General features: G+C 43.4%; 1 protein-coding gene across 1 annotated transcript in view; it reads left to right on the top strand.

Moving 5' to 3' along the window:
• Positions 1-15,442, top strand: part of ERP27 (endoplasmic reticulum protein 27) — a 44,401-nt gene extending 28,959 nt beyond the window's left edge. Inside the window, exons 5-8 of the mRNA XM_078659201.1 lie at positions 6,731-6,856; positions 12,228-12,425; positions 13,224-13,354; positions 14,862-15,442. Coding sequence (XP_078515327.1) covers positions 6,731-6,856; positions 12,228-12,425; positions 13,224-13,274 — 375 coding nt within the window. The 3' untranslated portion in view covers positions 13,275-13,354; positions 14,862-15,442. The remainder of the gene's footprint in view (positions 1-6,730; positions 6,857-12,227; positions 12,426-13,223; positions 13,355-14,861) is intronic.
• The last annotated feature ends 1,664 nt before the right edge of the window (positions 15,443-17,106 follow it).

The following is a 17,106-nucleotide window of genomic DNA, read 5'->3' as shown; positions in this document are numbered from 1 at the left end:
TGCACCGTGCATTTCTCATGCCATACAGTCAAGTTAGGGTGTAGCAGCAGGTGTAGTGACACCAGGCCCTGAGGAGTCTACTGCTTACCAATTACTGTAGAGTTTTACAGTAGAACCACAGGTTGCAGCTATAAAAGTGCAGTTAGTTGATTGATTGAAAGTCACGTTTTTCCGCCAAATAGCGCTATGATTTGTTGGATTTTTAGCTCATTCTTGTGGCGGACAAAAGTGAAATAACAAGTCCCCGAACGCAACCCACGGTTGACTAAAAAGACAGCCTGAAGTTGTCACTCACAACCTACTTGACAGTCATGTGTATCCTGGTTAATCAAGCTTCAGCAGTCTCTGGATTGATGGACCGTTTGTGCATGTTTGAAATGACCGCAAGATTGTGTCTCTCTTGGAGCCTTTTATTTTCTGGTTGTGAGCTCCTTTGACGAACCGTGCTAGACACATACAGCCCCCTAGGGTGCGGCTGGCATGGCAGTGGTGCGCCCCCTGATAATCTGTCACCAAGCAGGCGTAATGGCCAGAGCCGCCCACTTTGGAACTGAGGGAACCCGTTTGAGTCTCGGCGTCTGCTCAACATCTGTCTTTGTCTAACGTAACTGGTGCTCATGTAAAGCGCTCCAATACCTTTGGGGCGTGTTCGCACTATATAAATCTGCCAAAAAACAAAAACGCTTCGTGTGATTCTGAGCAAATCACGTAGGGGCATATGTAGCAAATACCATTATTGCGATTCTCAAATAGCGATTTTTAGAGAATCGCTATTTGGGAATTGCAAAATGGGGTGTAATAAAAAATTCACAAATATTTTGTGATTCCTTGGCATTCCTTAATTGCGATTAGCAAATTGCGAATCGCAATCAAGGACTACCTTCCCATTCATTCCTTTGGGCTAGGACGCCCATAGGAATGAATGGGAAGACATTCTCAATTTGTGATTCGCAATTAGAGAATCGCAAATTGAGAATGCAATTTCAGGAGTGCCAGGGTGTCAAAAGGACACCCGGTTGCACCCCTGAAATATGTATGTGTGCACATGTGGCACTTTGAAACGTGCAAAAAAGTGCATTTTTCAAAGAAAACGCAAATTACCACCAACTTGAAGTTGGTGGTAATTTGCGATTCCTTAAGGCCAATTCACACTTTTTCTGTGCTTCATACATTGCATTTAAGGAATCGCAATGTGCGATTCCTTAAATAGAGAATCGCAAATTTAGTGATTCTCTAATTTACTATGCCCTTTTGGGATGATGCATCCCAAAAGGCCTTTTCCCGTTCGCAAACGGGCCGATTCTGAGAATCGGCCCGTTTGCGAACGGGAAAAGGGCTTGAGACATATGCCCCGTAATCTCTTCCTGCCTTCCCAAAATGAATGTATCATTTTGAAACGTAACTGGTGCTCACGTAAAGCGCTCCAATATCTTTAGGTCGAGTTGGTACTACATAAAAATTGCAAAATGAAAACAAACAGAAAACAGTAAAACATTTGTTCTCCTTTAAATGTATCCATTCTAATGGTATTGGGGAATCTGTATCTATCTGATGATCCCCTGCCGTTCCCTCCCTCATAGCCAATCATTAACCTCTGAACCAATTAGCGCCTTAGTCCAAGTGCCCACCCTCTACCCCTAGGACCATCACTTGGGGTAAGTAAGCTACTTACTACCAATTAGCACTACCGATCATGTTAGTGTAATAAAATGAGTTCTATTAATTTGCAGAACAGCAAGATACTATTTAGATTCCAAGAAAACATTAGGTTTGTGAAACAAATAAATGCTGAATTAATGGCAGTATAGGCGAGTGTGCTACAGTTCCAGATTGCTTTTTGAGGTGGCATGCGGTCACTGCTTTAAGGGGGTCAAATGTAACATTGAACGGCAATGGCTAATTTTAGAAAGCATTTTAAAGGAAGACAAGCTGGAGAAGGGGGGGGGGCTGCAAAATGAAGTGCAAAGGATTCCAAAAGGGTTACATGCTGAAGTGCAAGGGGGCGGGTGGCTGATCGCAGTTGAAACGGTACGGCTAATTTTGGGAAAAGCATGATGGGATAGGGGTATTTTATGTGGGGGGAGCCCTGGCGGGGCCTAGGCGCAGTATTGAGAAGGACGTTCGTCTATTAGGCTTCATTGTAAGGCAGAAAAGATTAGGTAAAAGGTGGATGAGCTGTGGGCACACATGGAGATGACGGGAAGCGCGGGAAAGGGAGACATGGGCAGACCCATACTTGGAAACCACATGCACCAAAGGCGCTCTGACATCAATAACAAAGGCAGACAATACAACTGAATATTCAATTTTGCCAAGGCTGTAACTTTTCACAAACTAATGATGTGTTGGAGCAGTGACCTTTTATCGCAGTGTGGCAGGCTTTGTAAATAACGCGTGAGTTCCTTAGTTTTTGAAATGGTATAGCTGTGTGCGCATGATCATACCGGTGTCTGAGGAACAAGCGAGGCCGCATGCAGGCTGATAAACCGTTATAGTCCTGAACTGCAGCTGGGCACTCCCACTGCTGGGGACCGGTAATTACATACAAGACATGATCCTCTAACCAAGCTCAGTCCCCCTAGGTAATAGCATATGGTTCTGTTTCTTGTAAAGTGGGGTGAGCAAATCCACAAAGCGCATTTACCACCCCCGAGAATGCCGAACACCACTTGGACTCCTCGCTCGAACCAGGTCGCCGCAGCAGCTCTAGTCTTCGTCCTTTGTATTTCGCAGAGCTCAGATGGCAGCATTGCCCTCCTCCATGGAGCCGGCCCGTTTTAGCACGAGAAATGTTCAGAATAATTACATACGAAGAAACTCAGAATTACAGCCTGCGAGTGATAAGATAAAAGCAGCCATGCCTGTATAATTAAATGGACCGCAAACGTTCACCAAATGACAAACGCTCAGTGCCTACTGCTGGGGTTTCCCTTGCGGGAGGGAGCAGCATGGCGCGATAATTGCTAACAGATGGTGCCGCTGCTCTCTCCCGCAAGGGAAACGCCAAACGTGCACGGGTTGCAATAGAAAGCAATGCAAAATGTACACGTTTTTAGCCAAAATGCTGGTCGATTGCAAAAGGTCCCCTCCTAAGCAGCGCAGCTCTCACTGCGTGCTGCTGGCGTTTCCCTTGCGGGAGCGAGCAGCAAGGCGCAATAATTGCTAACAGATGGCACCACTGCTCACTCCCGCAAGGGAAATGCAAAACGTGCACGGGTTGCAATAGAAAGCAATGCAAAACGTGCTCGCTTTTAGCCAAAATGCTGATCGATGGTAAAAGGTCCATTCCTAAGCAGCGCATACGCGCTGCGTAGGCGAAACCTAAAAAGGGGGTTTTCCACTTTAGATGCAAATCATATAGGATGTTGGCAGCAAGATTGGAATAGACTAATGTATTGTTCAATTATGAAATTGTTATATGCGGGTCTGAGTATTATATGCATGTACGTGTCTGACGGTTGTTTGTTTCTTGGCTTGGGTTGGATTTTAAAGCCCTTCTGATGAGTTCCTGTGCTTTGGTGAAATGTTACAGGGGACCAAAATCACTGATTACAGTCAGTAATTCTGCATCTCTATCCGGGCCACTGGAATTATGTGATTTTACAGCTGTGGTGTTTTCCTCATAATTGTGGATTCGCTCAAATGCCACATAATTAGGGCTCCCAGTTTTCCGTTTTTACTGATTTTTACAGATAAATACAGACAGAAAACTATTTCTTTTCCTCTCTATATTTATTTTTAAATACAGAATAATATGGAAAATAGGTCTTCTTTGGATTACTTTTTCTACTGTCGATCATGAGTGCTAGGTCAGTAGGAGTACAGATTGAGAGGTAGGGGAAATGAAAAAAAGGCCATAAATTTCCCAATTAAGTGCAGATCTACAGTTAATTATGCTATTCTACAATGCAAGTGTTTTCAGATAACGCTATTGCACTGTATACTGCTGAAACCTTTTTGGGCATACAAATGTGGGTATACATTTATTACTAAAATAAATGTGGAAAAATACCCATTGAAGCTTCATTTATACAGAAAACACAAAATAAAAATGTATAAATACAGTAAATATTAGCAAAAAATAAATATGGATAAATTCAGACGGAAATGTCGAAAAAATAAATACCATAAAACCGGAAGCCCTACACATAATACATCATCTGCTGTGTAATCTACAGAGTTGAACAAAAAAAGCTTGTTTCCAGCTCGCACAGGTCAAAAGTTGCTAAAACAGAAAGTATCATGTGTCGCCGCGCAGTGGAAAGCCCTTTGTAAAGGTTGACTGGCCACCTGCCTGTTGCTTATTGCTGTATTTGGGTGCAAAATTGGTACTAATGGGGTGAAATCTTTGTTCAGACAGTGCTTACATGTGTAAAAATGACAAAGTAATGAAATAATACTATCAATATATGTGCCACAGTACATCACATAATTTGGTTTTTCTTGCTGCAAAATGAAGTCACCACTGCTGCATAATTTGGTCCTCTCTTGCCGCATAATTCCAGTGACCGTGATCCTAAAACAGGATTACATGTTATTTTTCTTGGTTTGGAAATAGCACATGGACCAAGAATACAGGGTCCATTTCTCTGTGTTCTTTCCATTCTGTGCAAAAATGAGCAGGTGGCAATTGGGTGAGCAGGGCTCGAGTCGGGGTACCACGCGGGTGGACGGCGTCCCCCCCCACTTATTTTACCGGGAGCTAGATAACTATAAACTGCAACTGAGTGCAAGCCACCTTTTGTGACAACACTTCCTGTTGTGACGTCAGCGTCCCCCACTTCGGTTTTTTAGGACGTGTGCCCTGGGTGTGGGGCTTTGTTTTGGCTTGTGGTGTGGGGTTGTGGGGGAGAGGGCACTGCACGTGAGGGAAGAGCTAACTTACGGGAACATTTTAAGCTCCTCCCATTGTGCACTAGCAAGATGGATGGGGATGAGTGCCGTAGCTGCCTGCAACACAGCATACAAGTTCGGGTCCAATTTTCCATGCAGGTTGTGGTGTTATCTGGTGTCCTACAGGTAACAGAGCTCTGAGCACTTGAGGGGTTTTGTCCAAGGTCCTTACCAGTGCTTGAAATGGAAACAGAAGTGCAGAATAGATACGCTGTCCCAGAGTGCCTGATTGTTTCTGAAAAGTGCCGGTACTCTCCAATTAAAAGTATTATGTTTTTCTGCAGGTACTGTCCCTCTCAAAATAGAAAAGTGCCGGTATTCAGTACCGGACAGTACGGCCCATTTAAAGGATGGGCCCATACAGGCTTAAGGCAGGGAATCTTCACATGGAGTCGAACTTTACCTCATAGGGCCTTAACCCAAGGAAGCCAGGGAGATTGTCACTCCCAGGGAAATGCTGACGACTTTATTGTTCTCAAGCACTTGATGCCCTGGGGCGGGTCAGGTGTTACTTCTAATACCGCCTGGTATCCCCTCCCAAACAACAACATAAGTAGTGGATGGGCTTCCGCGGGTTCTTGTTAATTGCTTCACCCCCTCCGGCCAGGCCCAGATTATAAATTGCCAGTCGTAAATCATCAGTGACAAGTGGAGAACATCTCCCTCGGTCACGCTAGGGGGCGGTCTTGTGCTACTCGACAGAGCTGCTGACTTTGGAACTGGGGTATCGGTTTCTTCCAGTATCGCCGTCTGTCTGCTCAACAGCCTGTGATTCTGGGCATACCACTTCATTTCCCCGTGGCTAAAAACTCTAAAATAAAAAAATGAATGGGATTGTGGTGAAATGTAACTCGTGCTCATGTACATGTAAAGCGCTTCAATCCTTTCGGGTCGTTTTCGCGCTATAAAAAACTGCAAGTAAACAAATAAATAATCTTGTCCTTGCTTCACATAAGAGTTCAGAGATACAGTATGGCCTTTGTGTCTGTACCCAAACCTCAAGGGATGTCAATTATGGGACAGATTCTGCCAGATGGTCACACCGGGGCTAGTGGGAGGTGTGGTTTGGACACGTACTAGCCTATGCTCCCAGGGGTAGGCAAGTACAGGGCAGTCAAACTCAGCGACACCAAGCCCAGCCCTCGATTGCTCCTGTCTGAGTATCTGCAGAGTTTTAGATAACTGCCAGAAATGGAGACCGCGCTACGGGTAGGGACATGGAAGTGTAGAGTAATCAGATCTGGCCAGATAGCCTAGTTGGTTACTGCGCCGGCTGTGTAGATCAGCCGTTACCCCAAGTGTCACGTAAGTGTCAGCAAATGCACCAAGCAGGAACACTATTGGGGCTGGTTAAGTGTCCGCTGTCACCCACAGGACTATACAACTACTTGTCACCTAGTGAGCGATGGGCCGTCAGTGGCGACCTGAGAACTGTCACTTCTAAGTTTGCCTCTTCATACCTGTGGCCTGTGTAGTGTTTACATCTCACCTGTTAATATGTGTGTTTCTCTCTCACATGTTGTGCTATCTTTTGCTGTTTGTAATTGCCATTGTGTGTCTCTCGTCTTGCAGTACCCAATCACTGGCTTTCTCTTATTCTCTCACTTGCACGGTCTCTTGGTGTCTGTGGGTTTATTTTATGTATATGTCCTCTCCCACATCTGGAGCTGTCTCTTTATGATTGTTCTTGTCTATCTCTGTTTTACTCTTGCACCGTCTCTTCGGAGCCATGGTTAATTTTGTGTATTAATAGTTTTCTGAATATTTCTCTCAGGCCTCCAGTGTGTTGCAGTCCGTGTCTATTGTCACTGCTCACGTCTTGCACTGTCTCTTGCAGTCGGCCATCGGTCTTTTTAACAGTTCGGTGCGGGTCCATCTTCTGATGTTCATGGACAAGTCCTCCCAAACTCAGCGAGACGCCTTGAAGCCCTTTCGAGAAGCTGCGGAACACCTGAAGGGGAAAGTGAGTAGAGCAAGAGACCCCGGAGTACTTTCTCCATTTCTGTCCCCTCTCCGATCATCTTTCCTGTCCTCACTCACAAACGTGGGGGGTTTGCGCCACGTTATGCAAAATATATTCTTGTCAGGACAAACATCCCCTTCTTTCGAAGCAATAAACGATATCCTGGAAGCAGCGTATCTGTGGGCGCCATTTTCATACGTAGGAGGGGTGTCTGATGCATTTCTGAATTTGTAAAAAAAATAAGTTCTGGTTCCCTTGTCAGAAGGCCATTAAAACGTGCACCACCCATTGCCCACACTAGCGCTGCCAACAACAGTACCAACACAACTATTCACCACACTCATACAAGTGTGACAATTCAGACTTTAAATATACATTAAACATGACTAATTCATGCAGCGCAAGCTATTCCTATAGCTTTGAGTGGCAGGTATTAGTGGTTTTAATATATATTTAATTATTAAGCAACTGTTGTTGTGCACCATGTAAAATAAAACAAACAGCGCCGCCATGTGCAGGTGTTGCAAGTAAAGTACCGGTATCACAGGCTCAAATTAAGCACTGGTCTGATGGGTAGTCAATCCTGAACTGTCAAGAAGTTTTAAAGATCATTCCTTTAGCATGGGCAAGCTGAGCCCATGCTCGGGTTCTGACATGCAACAGAGTCCCTCCAACGAAGCTGGCTGGCTCCAAATAAAAGTGTGTTTAGTCATTGTTTCTATAGGCTGCCGCGCTGGAACAGCTTTAGCACTGGTGGCACCTGGTGTGATAATCTTATTTGGCACCCCTCCCCACGACCTCCTCCTTAGATTCCCTCACTACCACACAGCTAAAGTGCCCCTCATCTCTCCAAAGCCCCTCTCTTACATATATTTCATTTGTTTTAAAGTGTTGGTAAAGGCCGACTTTACAAATCCACTCAACTATCCCCATAAAATACAGATCTGTTCTTTGCAACAGACATATTAACCCTCTGTGCTACTTTATGGTGAGTCCAAACTGCCACTAGACAAAACTCCAATCTCTCTCTAGCAGGGGCATTAATCACAAAAGTTATCTCAACATTTTTATTGCTGCCTGAAAGTTGGTTGCACAAGGAACTGTCAAGTGGGAGTTTTTAAATTATAAGTTAATGCCAAACACAGCCCCCGCCCCCCCAAGGTTAGTGCCCCCCGCTTCTGGTCAGTGCCCAGTACGGTCTCACCGCCCTAAAGCAGCCCTGCCACCACCCCTGTTTATCTTGACTATAAAATACTCCTCCTGGACCAAACAAATCACAGCGCCTCCCAAGGCAAGTTTGGGGCAATCCTAATAGATACAGGAATATTGTCCTAGATTTACGGTGCAATAATGAAGAAGGCCTGTTGCTTTGTCTTTTCTTTTTTATTTACTGCGGGTGTACCGAGGACCACCAGAGATGATGCACTTGTCAGTAGGGCTGGAGGAAGGGTTGGCGTTGGTGGTTCTAGGGCTGATTTCTGTGTATTTTAAGATAGTGCATGCCAGCAAAAAGGGTCAAGGCCGTTCCATCAGGATGAGGATGATATGGTCATATTTCGCCATATCCTTAACCCCTCCCATACTCATGACGAGCTAAGCTCGTCATAACCGCTCCAACGCTCGCACGCGGGGCTAATTTCCCCGCTGTGCTGAGCGTTCCAAAGAAACGGGTGTGGCCGTGACGAGCTCAGCTCGTCAAGAGCACCGGGGAACTGTGCACGCCCCCCCGCCCCCAGCACAGCGGCCAAGGAGTTAATGAGCCATGCAGCAGCATGGATCGTGCTCATAAGGCTGCCAATGTGGAACCTGGTAAAACGTAGTGCAGATCATTGCCACCACCCAAATTCAAGTGTATGAGGACACAAACTGTAGCTCTGAAGTTACATTTAGGTAGGAATGGTTTCACTTTATTTATGTAGAGACAGCTGGTACCGGGCCATTCTCTTTTGATTAGCGATTGATGGAGAGATTGGTGTCCAGGGGGAGTCTGAGTGACTTCTCATTCTGTCAAAATCCGGGCTTGAATTCATCCAGATTAATGTCATTGATCTACAGTTGGACTAGCTGTTACATGTTATTCATCATCATCATCGTCATGTTTCCTTTATTTAGATTCCATAGAACTATAAAAGATACAATGTAAAACATTTAATAAAAGATACAATAAAAAATGCAAATTCATTTTTTATTTCATTGTTCTTAGAAATCAGTCTTATTTTAACAAATGCAGACCACCAATCCAACTCTCATCATAGTTCCAATTTGATAAATATTATAATAAAAGTTTAAAAAAAAGGGAACATCCTTTGGCTAAAAAAGACTTTCACGAAGTCAAGCAAAATCCTTCGAAAAGATTAAAAATGCAACATCAAGGATGCTTGTTATTCTTGGCGAATAGCAGCAATTCTGTTTTGTTGGGGGTTAAGTTTCAAGAAGTTGCTGTACATCCAGGTCTGATTAGGTGCAGGCAGTGCTTGAAGCACTGGATGTTTGGAGTAGAGGAGACGTTAAAATATACTTTTGTGTCACTGGCATGTTGGTGAATTTTTTATGAGTCTTTCGGGCTCCGGGTAAAATGTGAAGATGGTTACAAGGTGAAAACCGGGGGAACTCCGCCGCAGGTGATCAACATATTCTAGGGTCTAGAGCGCCCCATTTGAACAAAGTGGTGTCAGGTGGATAGGTAGAAGGAGAACCAATGAAGGATGTTTCCAGTGAATACCATTTGAGACTTAAGGTGTGGATAAGGGTAGAGTTGTCAGCAGCGCCAAAGGCAGCAGAGGCATCCATTGACACTGGGAGGCAGGGTTCATGTTTATCTGTGGTTAGGATGGTATGCCTGTGCTACAGAGTGACATGAAGCTAGTTGATGGTCATGCAGGTGATATTTGGTGTTGACGTGATTTTGAAGTTGTGTATAGACTGTTTTTTATGATTTAGCCAATGAATGGTAAATGAAGGAAGGATCAGTAGTTGGCGAGGTCATCAGAGTTTCGTGTGGATTACTTCAGGAGTTGGGAGGATATGGCCTGACATGGGAGCTTCAAGAAAGATGCCTTGAGTGAAGGAGACATTGACGATGGTTAGTAGGGGTGAGAAAGCTTCTCAGAGAGGGTCTGATAAAGGATGGGGGTAAGGCATCATATTCATAGGAGCTGGTTTAGAAGAAGTTGAGCATGTTAGTGGGGTCTTTGAGAGACATGGACTTGTGTTTCTAATGCTCAATCTTGCAAACTATGTAAATTAACTTTGGGAATATGTAGTCATGTCAGTTTAATTTAGGGCCTTTCTGTACTTATCATTAAGTTTGTACTCTCAATAAGGCAGACGTTGGCTAGTTACATAAACCGTTGCCAGCATATGCTGTTCACATTCCAAAGCATAAATATATACGAAGCACTTAAACGTTCATGAAAATAATTTCTTTGCTTATAAATAAAATATTTGCATTTTCTTAAGTGCCCTGATTGAGATTGCTAATAAGGGTCCATGTTTGAAATCATTTAAACTTTGATGGCAGCCAACATTTTAGTTTCTATATTGTGTTATAGTAAAATGTATATAGTAGTTCATACTCCTGATGAGACAAAATAGTTGCCCTTGGTTGGAAGGATGTGTATTTATAGTGTGTCCTATTTGAGGTGCATTTTGGTGCTTTGCACGCTGATGAGAGTGGTTTTTGTACCGTGTTTGAAGGCGAACAATTTTGATAAAGGGTAATGCGTTACACCATTTGATGGAGTAAAACAATTGGTGGCTCAAGATACACATTTTTATACTGCACAGTATGGAGGCCACTCTTTGCCATTACATTCAGGCACCAGGCTTATGTCCAGAACCATAAGGCAACTGGAGCTATCAGCAAAGCCATACCCTCTTTCTTCCACCGGGCTCAGAGTGCCAGAGAGACACGGCTAGTTTCAAGGGACAGGGACACAGACAAAATATTAAAGTTGATAGGGCTGGAAAGCACCATTGCATAAATGCTATTCCTGCATTTCAATGTCACGAAAAAGAGTCTGGCAAAAGTAGATGTTAGGGTAATCGTGCCCAACATCCTCGTGCATCAGAGCCATGTCAGATTTTCAGGATAACCACAGAGTAGGTGCATTATTACACTGTGTAAATTGATCGCATATGGATTTCTTTAAATCTGGCACCACCCACCTCTGTAAACCAGTGGTGGACTAAGCTTTGTCAGTGAATGACTAAGTGGGCATTAGAGAAGGCAGGGTAAAGGGTACAAATGTAGATTTGGGTAGAGGGGAAATCATTTTAAGGTACCAGCATCCATGTTCAGTGACACCTCCATTCATGTGCAAAGACCCATCCATACAGCCCCTGGTACTAAGCCTGAGTGAAATTATTATTTTTTAAATCGTACAAAATCGTACAACATGATTTTCACGAAATTTCTCAGATGCAAAAGTTTGCATGATCTTGGCCCTCGGGAGACGTGTTTAAGAGGAAAACGCCATGCAGGAACAGTACAACCACAGCCAAAAGTCACCTGCTGGTTTCTCGCGTGCAGCTTTCAGTTGGAGGTATGCCCTTGTGTTCAAATTTCCAGTGAGATACGGGCAAGTACATTTTGTGAAAATTAAGTGGGGAAAAAAATCACAATTTCACAGACACTTCCCTGGCACCAAAAGTCGTTTTTAGGGCTCGCAAGAGAGCCCTCTTGTTTGATTTGTGAATGTTACTTGCTAAAAAACACAAACATGAAAATACGAGCAGGTTTGTGTTCCAAGAAATTGCAAATTCCAGATGTGGTAGAAGTTAAGGAATGTACATTTCTAAACATTGGTGCTTAATATCAAAAACACCTAATCCTAATAACATCAGCATTGCTGCAATTTGTATGCGTAAATCCCCAGACACTTATCCCTACATAGAACCCCAAAAAAAGACAGATATTGCCCAATATTCACAGCATTCACCATACTGTTTCTTCCTCTTAAGCTCTTACATTGAAATGGTAAAACATGGCATTCAATGCTTAAATCAATGTAGTGAAAACAAGTCACATGACAAGTGCCGTAATTTGTGTGATAAATGGTAATAAAGATATCTCTCATACATGCCAACAGACCGTATTCAGGCGGGAGACTCCTGATTTTTAAAGCTAAAAACAGCTGTATTTCAAGTCACCTGCCTGAACTTTCCTCTGCTTCAATGAAAGTCTATGGGGAAAATACAGACCCCGATTTATTTTTCAAAATCTCTCTTTCTAATTTCAAAATGTTGGCATGCACCTCTGTGTATATTTGGTCTGGCCCCTCCTCTCCCTAGTTCCCAAGTCTTCTACACCTCCACAGCTCTACAGCTTCCAACTAATAGTCCTTTCTTACCTCCCTCATCCTGCTGCCAGGTCTTGTGTGTACTGGTAGACATCACCGTCAAGGGGAACCAGCGAGTGATGGCGTACTTCCATGTGACACGGGCTCAGCTTCCAGCAGCCGCCATTTTTCATGTGGACACTGAAAAGCAGCAAGTGATGGACAGCAAGGAAATGTTGGCTGAGCGACTAGTAGACTTCAGCCAGCGCTTCTTGGATGGGAAAAACAGCGTAAGCCTCTCCTTTTCTACAGCCTTTTGTCTCACATGCTTCAGTGGCATCTCACCCATTCCCCGTCAGAGGTATTGTATATACAGTAAAGTTGTTGCTTGGCTGACTACGTATGATTTATAGAATTTAGAATGTAGAACGCTAGGAAAGCTTATTTACACTAGTGCTATGGAATGTTTGGGCAGAGGCTTTGGATCTTCATCAGAGGCACAGCTCCAGTACGCCTCTGTGTCTCTCTTGTGGGCCTTATTGTATTTTACTAATCTTAAGAAAATTCACCTCTATTATTCAACACTAGCGACTGTAAGGAGTCTCTCTACATCAAGAGGCCTCCCCACATTTAGCTGTTGACTCACTCATTCTAAAAGCACCATCCCCACACATTTCATTGAGACCTCACTCATTCTCCATCAATAGCATAACTCGCTTCACTGGTGTGTCACTCATCTCCTCTGCCCCCAGGCCTCATGCGCCTCAGTGGTATGGTATCAAAATATCGTAGTCTAAAGATCGTCTGACAAAGATGTAGTGTCTAAATATCGTTCACAAAAATATAGCCTGTTTGGAGATAATAGTCAAAGGCTGCACTCAAAGGAGTGATATTTTCTGAAAAGTATGTTTAGGGCATGATATTTATGCAGGAGGATATTTTTGTTCTCAATATTCTGACAATCAGCTGCTTCAGTGAAGTCTTGCTCATGACCATGACCATCCTCATTCACTCAAGTAGAGCCTCAGTTAGGAGGACATAAGACACTGCCTCATTTAATTTATGTTTTTGTTTGATGGTAATTTCAGAAGGAAGAGAGTGCTGATTCCGACGACAAAATACCGAAGACAGAACTCTGAGTCTAGCTGGATCCCTTAACTGTCCATGCCCCTACCACCACCTCCAGACAATCAGTACCTCCTGTGTACACATGAATAGACAGAAAAAAAGGTTTCTGTTTCCAGATACCTGAGAGCCTAGCTAAAGAAAAGGACAGCCACTGCTCAATGTGGTTGGCTGTTGGAAGTAGTGTCTAGTGTATAACAAAGGAAAAATTGTTCCTTTTTTAGGTGTCCCCTCACTCACCGGGGTTGCCCCACGGTGACATGCTTCATCATTGGGGCCATCCCAGTCCTCTACGGGCTGGGGCGTGCTACGACTTGCGAAATTACGTAGGAGCACTTAATGGACTATGTGTGGTGCATGTGTATTTGTGGGGAGTGGACTATGTGATGAAATTAAAAGTTACCTGCCCAGTAGGTTCCTAATAAACTTTATTCTGGCCTCCAGGTGGTAGTATTAAAAACGGGGTAGGGAGATAGGCTATCCTAAACTTAATGTGTCCAGATGTTCCTATCCACTCCTAAGTCGACATGTTTCGTGCATACCCCAAGCACTTCTTCGGGACTACACAGGGACCAGCCCTGTGTTCGCCACTCCTTACTCTATCAATGAGATATTCGTAAAAAGTTATAAACTGCAGCAGACTCTATTAAGTGCATGCATTTATACCTACGTATTTTGTTCCCAAAAACACGTGGTTCTTTCTTATGAGACCTAACTGGGCCCCATGGAGTCGGAGGGGTATCGGTATCCTCGCAACTTTGTGCTCCGGTTACCTCCCGCTTTTAGGCACCTACTGTTTCTCCCTCCGGTCCGGATGGGGGAAACAGTAGGTGCCTAAAAGCGGGAGGTAACCGGAGCACAAAGTTGCGAGGATACCGATACCCCTCCGACTCCATGGGGCCCAGTTAGGTCTCATAAGAAAGAACCACGTGTTTTTGGGAACAAAATACGTAGGTATAAATGCATGCACTTAATAGAGTCTGCTGCAGTTTATAACTTTTTACGAATATCTCATTGATAGAGTAAGGAGTGGCGAACACAGGGCTGGTCCCTGTGTAGTCCCGAAGAAGTGCTTGGGGTATGCACGAAACATGTCGACTTAGGAGTGGATAGGAACATCTGGACACATTAAGTTTAGGATAGCCTATCTCCCTACCCCGTTTTTAATACTACCACCTGGAGGCCAGAATAAAGTTTATTAGGAACCTACTGGGCAGGTAACTTTTAATTTCATCACATAGTCCACTCCCCACAAATACACATGCACCACACATAGTCCATTAAGTGCTCCTACGTAATTTCGCAAGTCGTAGCACGCCCCAGCCCGTAGAGGACTGGGATGGCCCCAATGATGAAGCATGTCACCGTGGGGCAACCCCGGTGAGTGAGGGGACACCTAAAAAAGGAACAATTTTTCCTTTGTTATACACTAGACACTACTTCCAACAGCCAACCACATTGAGCAGTGGCTGTCCTTTTCTTTAGCTAGGCTCTCAGGTATCTGGAAACAGAAACCTTTTTTTCTGACTTTAATGACTGGAGGGCGAGCCAAGCTATAAAACCCTCTAACTCCCTTATTCCTTTCCTTACACATGAATAGAAGCAGCCTCCCAAAACTCCAATAACACAAACTCAAATCTGTACAATCTCTCTCAACCTGACATTAGTCCGGCAAGTTAATGTCAGCCTCTGGCATCACTTCAAGAACCTGACATCTGCCATTTTTACTGGAAAGTGGCATCACTGTTTCACCTCACTCTAGGAACTTGGTATCAGTCCTTTTCATCATTTCGAAACCTTGGAGACCATGCACAAACTTGAAATTGTTACACCACTCCAGGAACGTAACATCAGACGGTGACTGAGTTCTCTCCATGGAGTTAAGCACATGTGTAACTGCTTACATGTGCCGGTCAATGCTGATGGAGTGTGCAATCTTCGTGAACAATTCTAGAGGTCAGGCACTGGCATTCAGTAAATTCTGTGTGTAAACAGTGCCTTCTGGTCACTGCTACTAAGCAGGACTCTGATCACAATGACAATAACTAACACTGAAAGATGGATTTAACTTTGGTGTCGTGAGGGACGGATATAACCCATCATGTTGCTTTCTCACGTCACTGTACATTTCAAAATGAATGAATTAATTTCTACATTAAATATTGACATATTTACAAACGAATAGTTGTGAATTGGAGTGTTTTCTTAATGTTGAGCCAAAATAATGAACACAATCACATGGACTGAATGTTAAACTGGATGTTGCAGGTGAACTTTCCTTAATTAGTGTATTTCCGAGAAGTAAGGTGATCACCAGGTACAGGAATCTAAGACAGGTATCTGTTTGAATCTGGCATCAGAGCAGAGTCCAAAAATTATTAGTCATTTCTAAAGACCTTTCTCCTGAAATCATAACTCGAAAATTTAATTCAAGACATGTTATCCCAGAAGTCCTCTCCCTGAGATTTTAGTCCCAGGGGTCTTAAAGAGAGATCTTGTTCACAATACCCTATCCCTGAGAACATAATGCAATATTATCCTACACACCATATCTCAGATCTTGTTCCACAGTTTTACCCTACAAGATTTTGTGTGGGAGATCTTATCCTACAATGATACCGCTGAGATCATACCCCCTTTTAGATCTTATCCATGAAATCTTTTCATACAGATATTTTTGCAGGATCATCTCCCAGGGATTTTATCTCAGAGACCATAAACAGTGATATTATTGTACGGAGGTTATCTCTGTTGTCTTGTCCCAGAGATCTTATCTACAAGCTCTTACTGCCGAGATCTTTCATGAATTCTTTTACCAGAGATCTTACCTAAGAAGGTTTATAAAGGGGAGCAAGGCAATAAGAACTCTTCCACTAGATCCTATGTTTGTGCTCTTATAGATATTGTTCCTGAAATTATATCACCAAGACATTGGCCCCAATATATTTGGCAAGAAATCAAATCTAATAAACTGTATCCCATGGATCTTAATCAAAAATATTCTTCCAGAAATCGCATTCTAGCGGTTATACCTCTCTGACTCTATTTCAAAGGTAGTATGCCCCAAGATGATGATATCTTATAAAACGTATCCCAGAGATCCTGTCAAAATATTTAAAGCTTTGAAGAAAATGCAAAGGAAAAAATCAAGGTAAAATCTGTACTGGATATCTTTTTTGCCACATAATATCTACTTCTTAGTGTAAAATTATGTATTTATTTCACCAGGAAATAGCATTGAAACCTAAGAATACTTTTTTTAAATTAAAAATCCACTTGGGCTCTGTTTCAGACATTATAAATTATTCACTGGTAGCCTGTGGAAGAAGTCGAACTGTGATTTAAGAGAAGCACCCTAAAAAAATGTAAGTAACAGACATGGCAGCTGAAATTTGCACAGTCTGAAGGTGACAGATAAGTAGGCCTGGGCGGAGTTTGTGGAGTCACACTACACTGAACTCTGTGAATTGCTGAAAAAATCTCTTCTGGAGGTGATCTAGCATGCGATTTCTCACACTCTCCAACTTAATGTCGGCGAGCCACACGAGAGAAAAAACTCCACGTCGCTTTGCAGAGTTTTTCGTATGCGGAGCGCACAAAACTCCACAAACTCCACCAGCGTAGCAGAATTCTTCACCCACCCCTACAGATAAGACGTTTAAGCAGCTATGCAAGACAGCATTCCTCTAATCCATACAGGATGAGACGGCTGCCTGGATCATCAACCTTCTCCCTAAAACTCAAAGGAAAGTAAGAATTTTCCTTATACCTCTCAATAGGCATTGACATTTACAAATCTTGTTGCCATGCAGGCAGAAAGTAAAATCTGTTCTGATAGTAACATCA

Source organism: Lissotriton helveticus, chromosome 1_1 (genome assembly GCF_964261635.1).
Source record: "Lissotriton helveticus chromosome 1_1, aLisHel1.1, whole genome shotgun sequence".
Taxonomy (NCBI): domain Eukaryota; kingdom Metazoa; phylum Chordata; class Amphibia; order Caudata; family Salamandridae; genus Lissotriton; species Lissotriton helveticus.
This window is presented reverse-complemented; position numbering and strand designations above follow the sequence as displayed.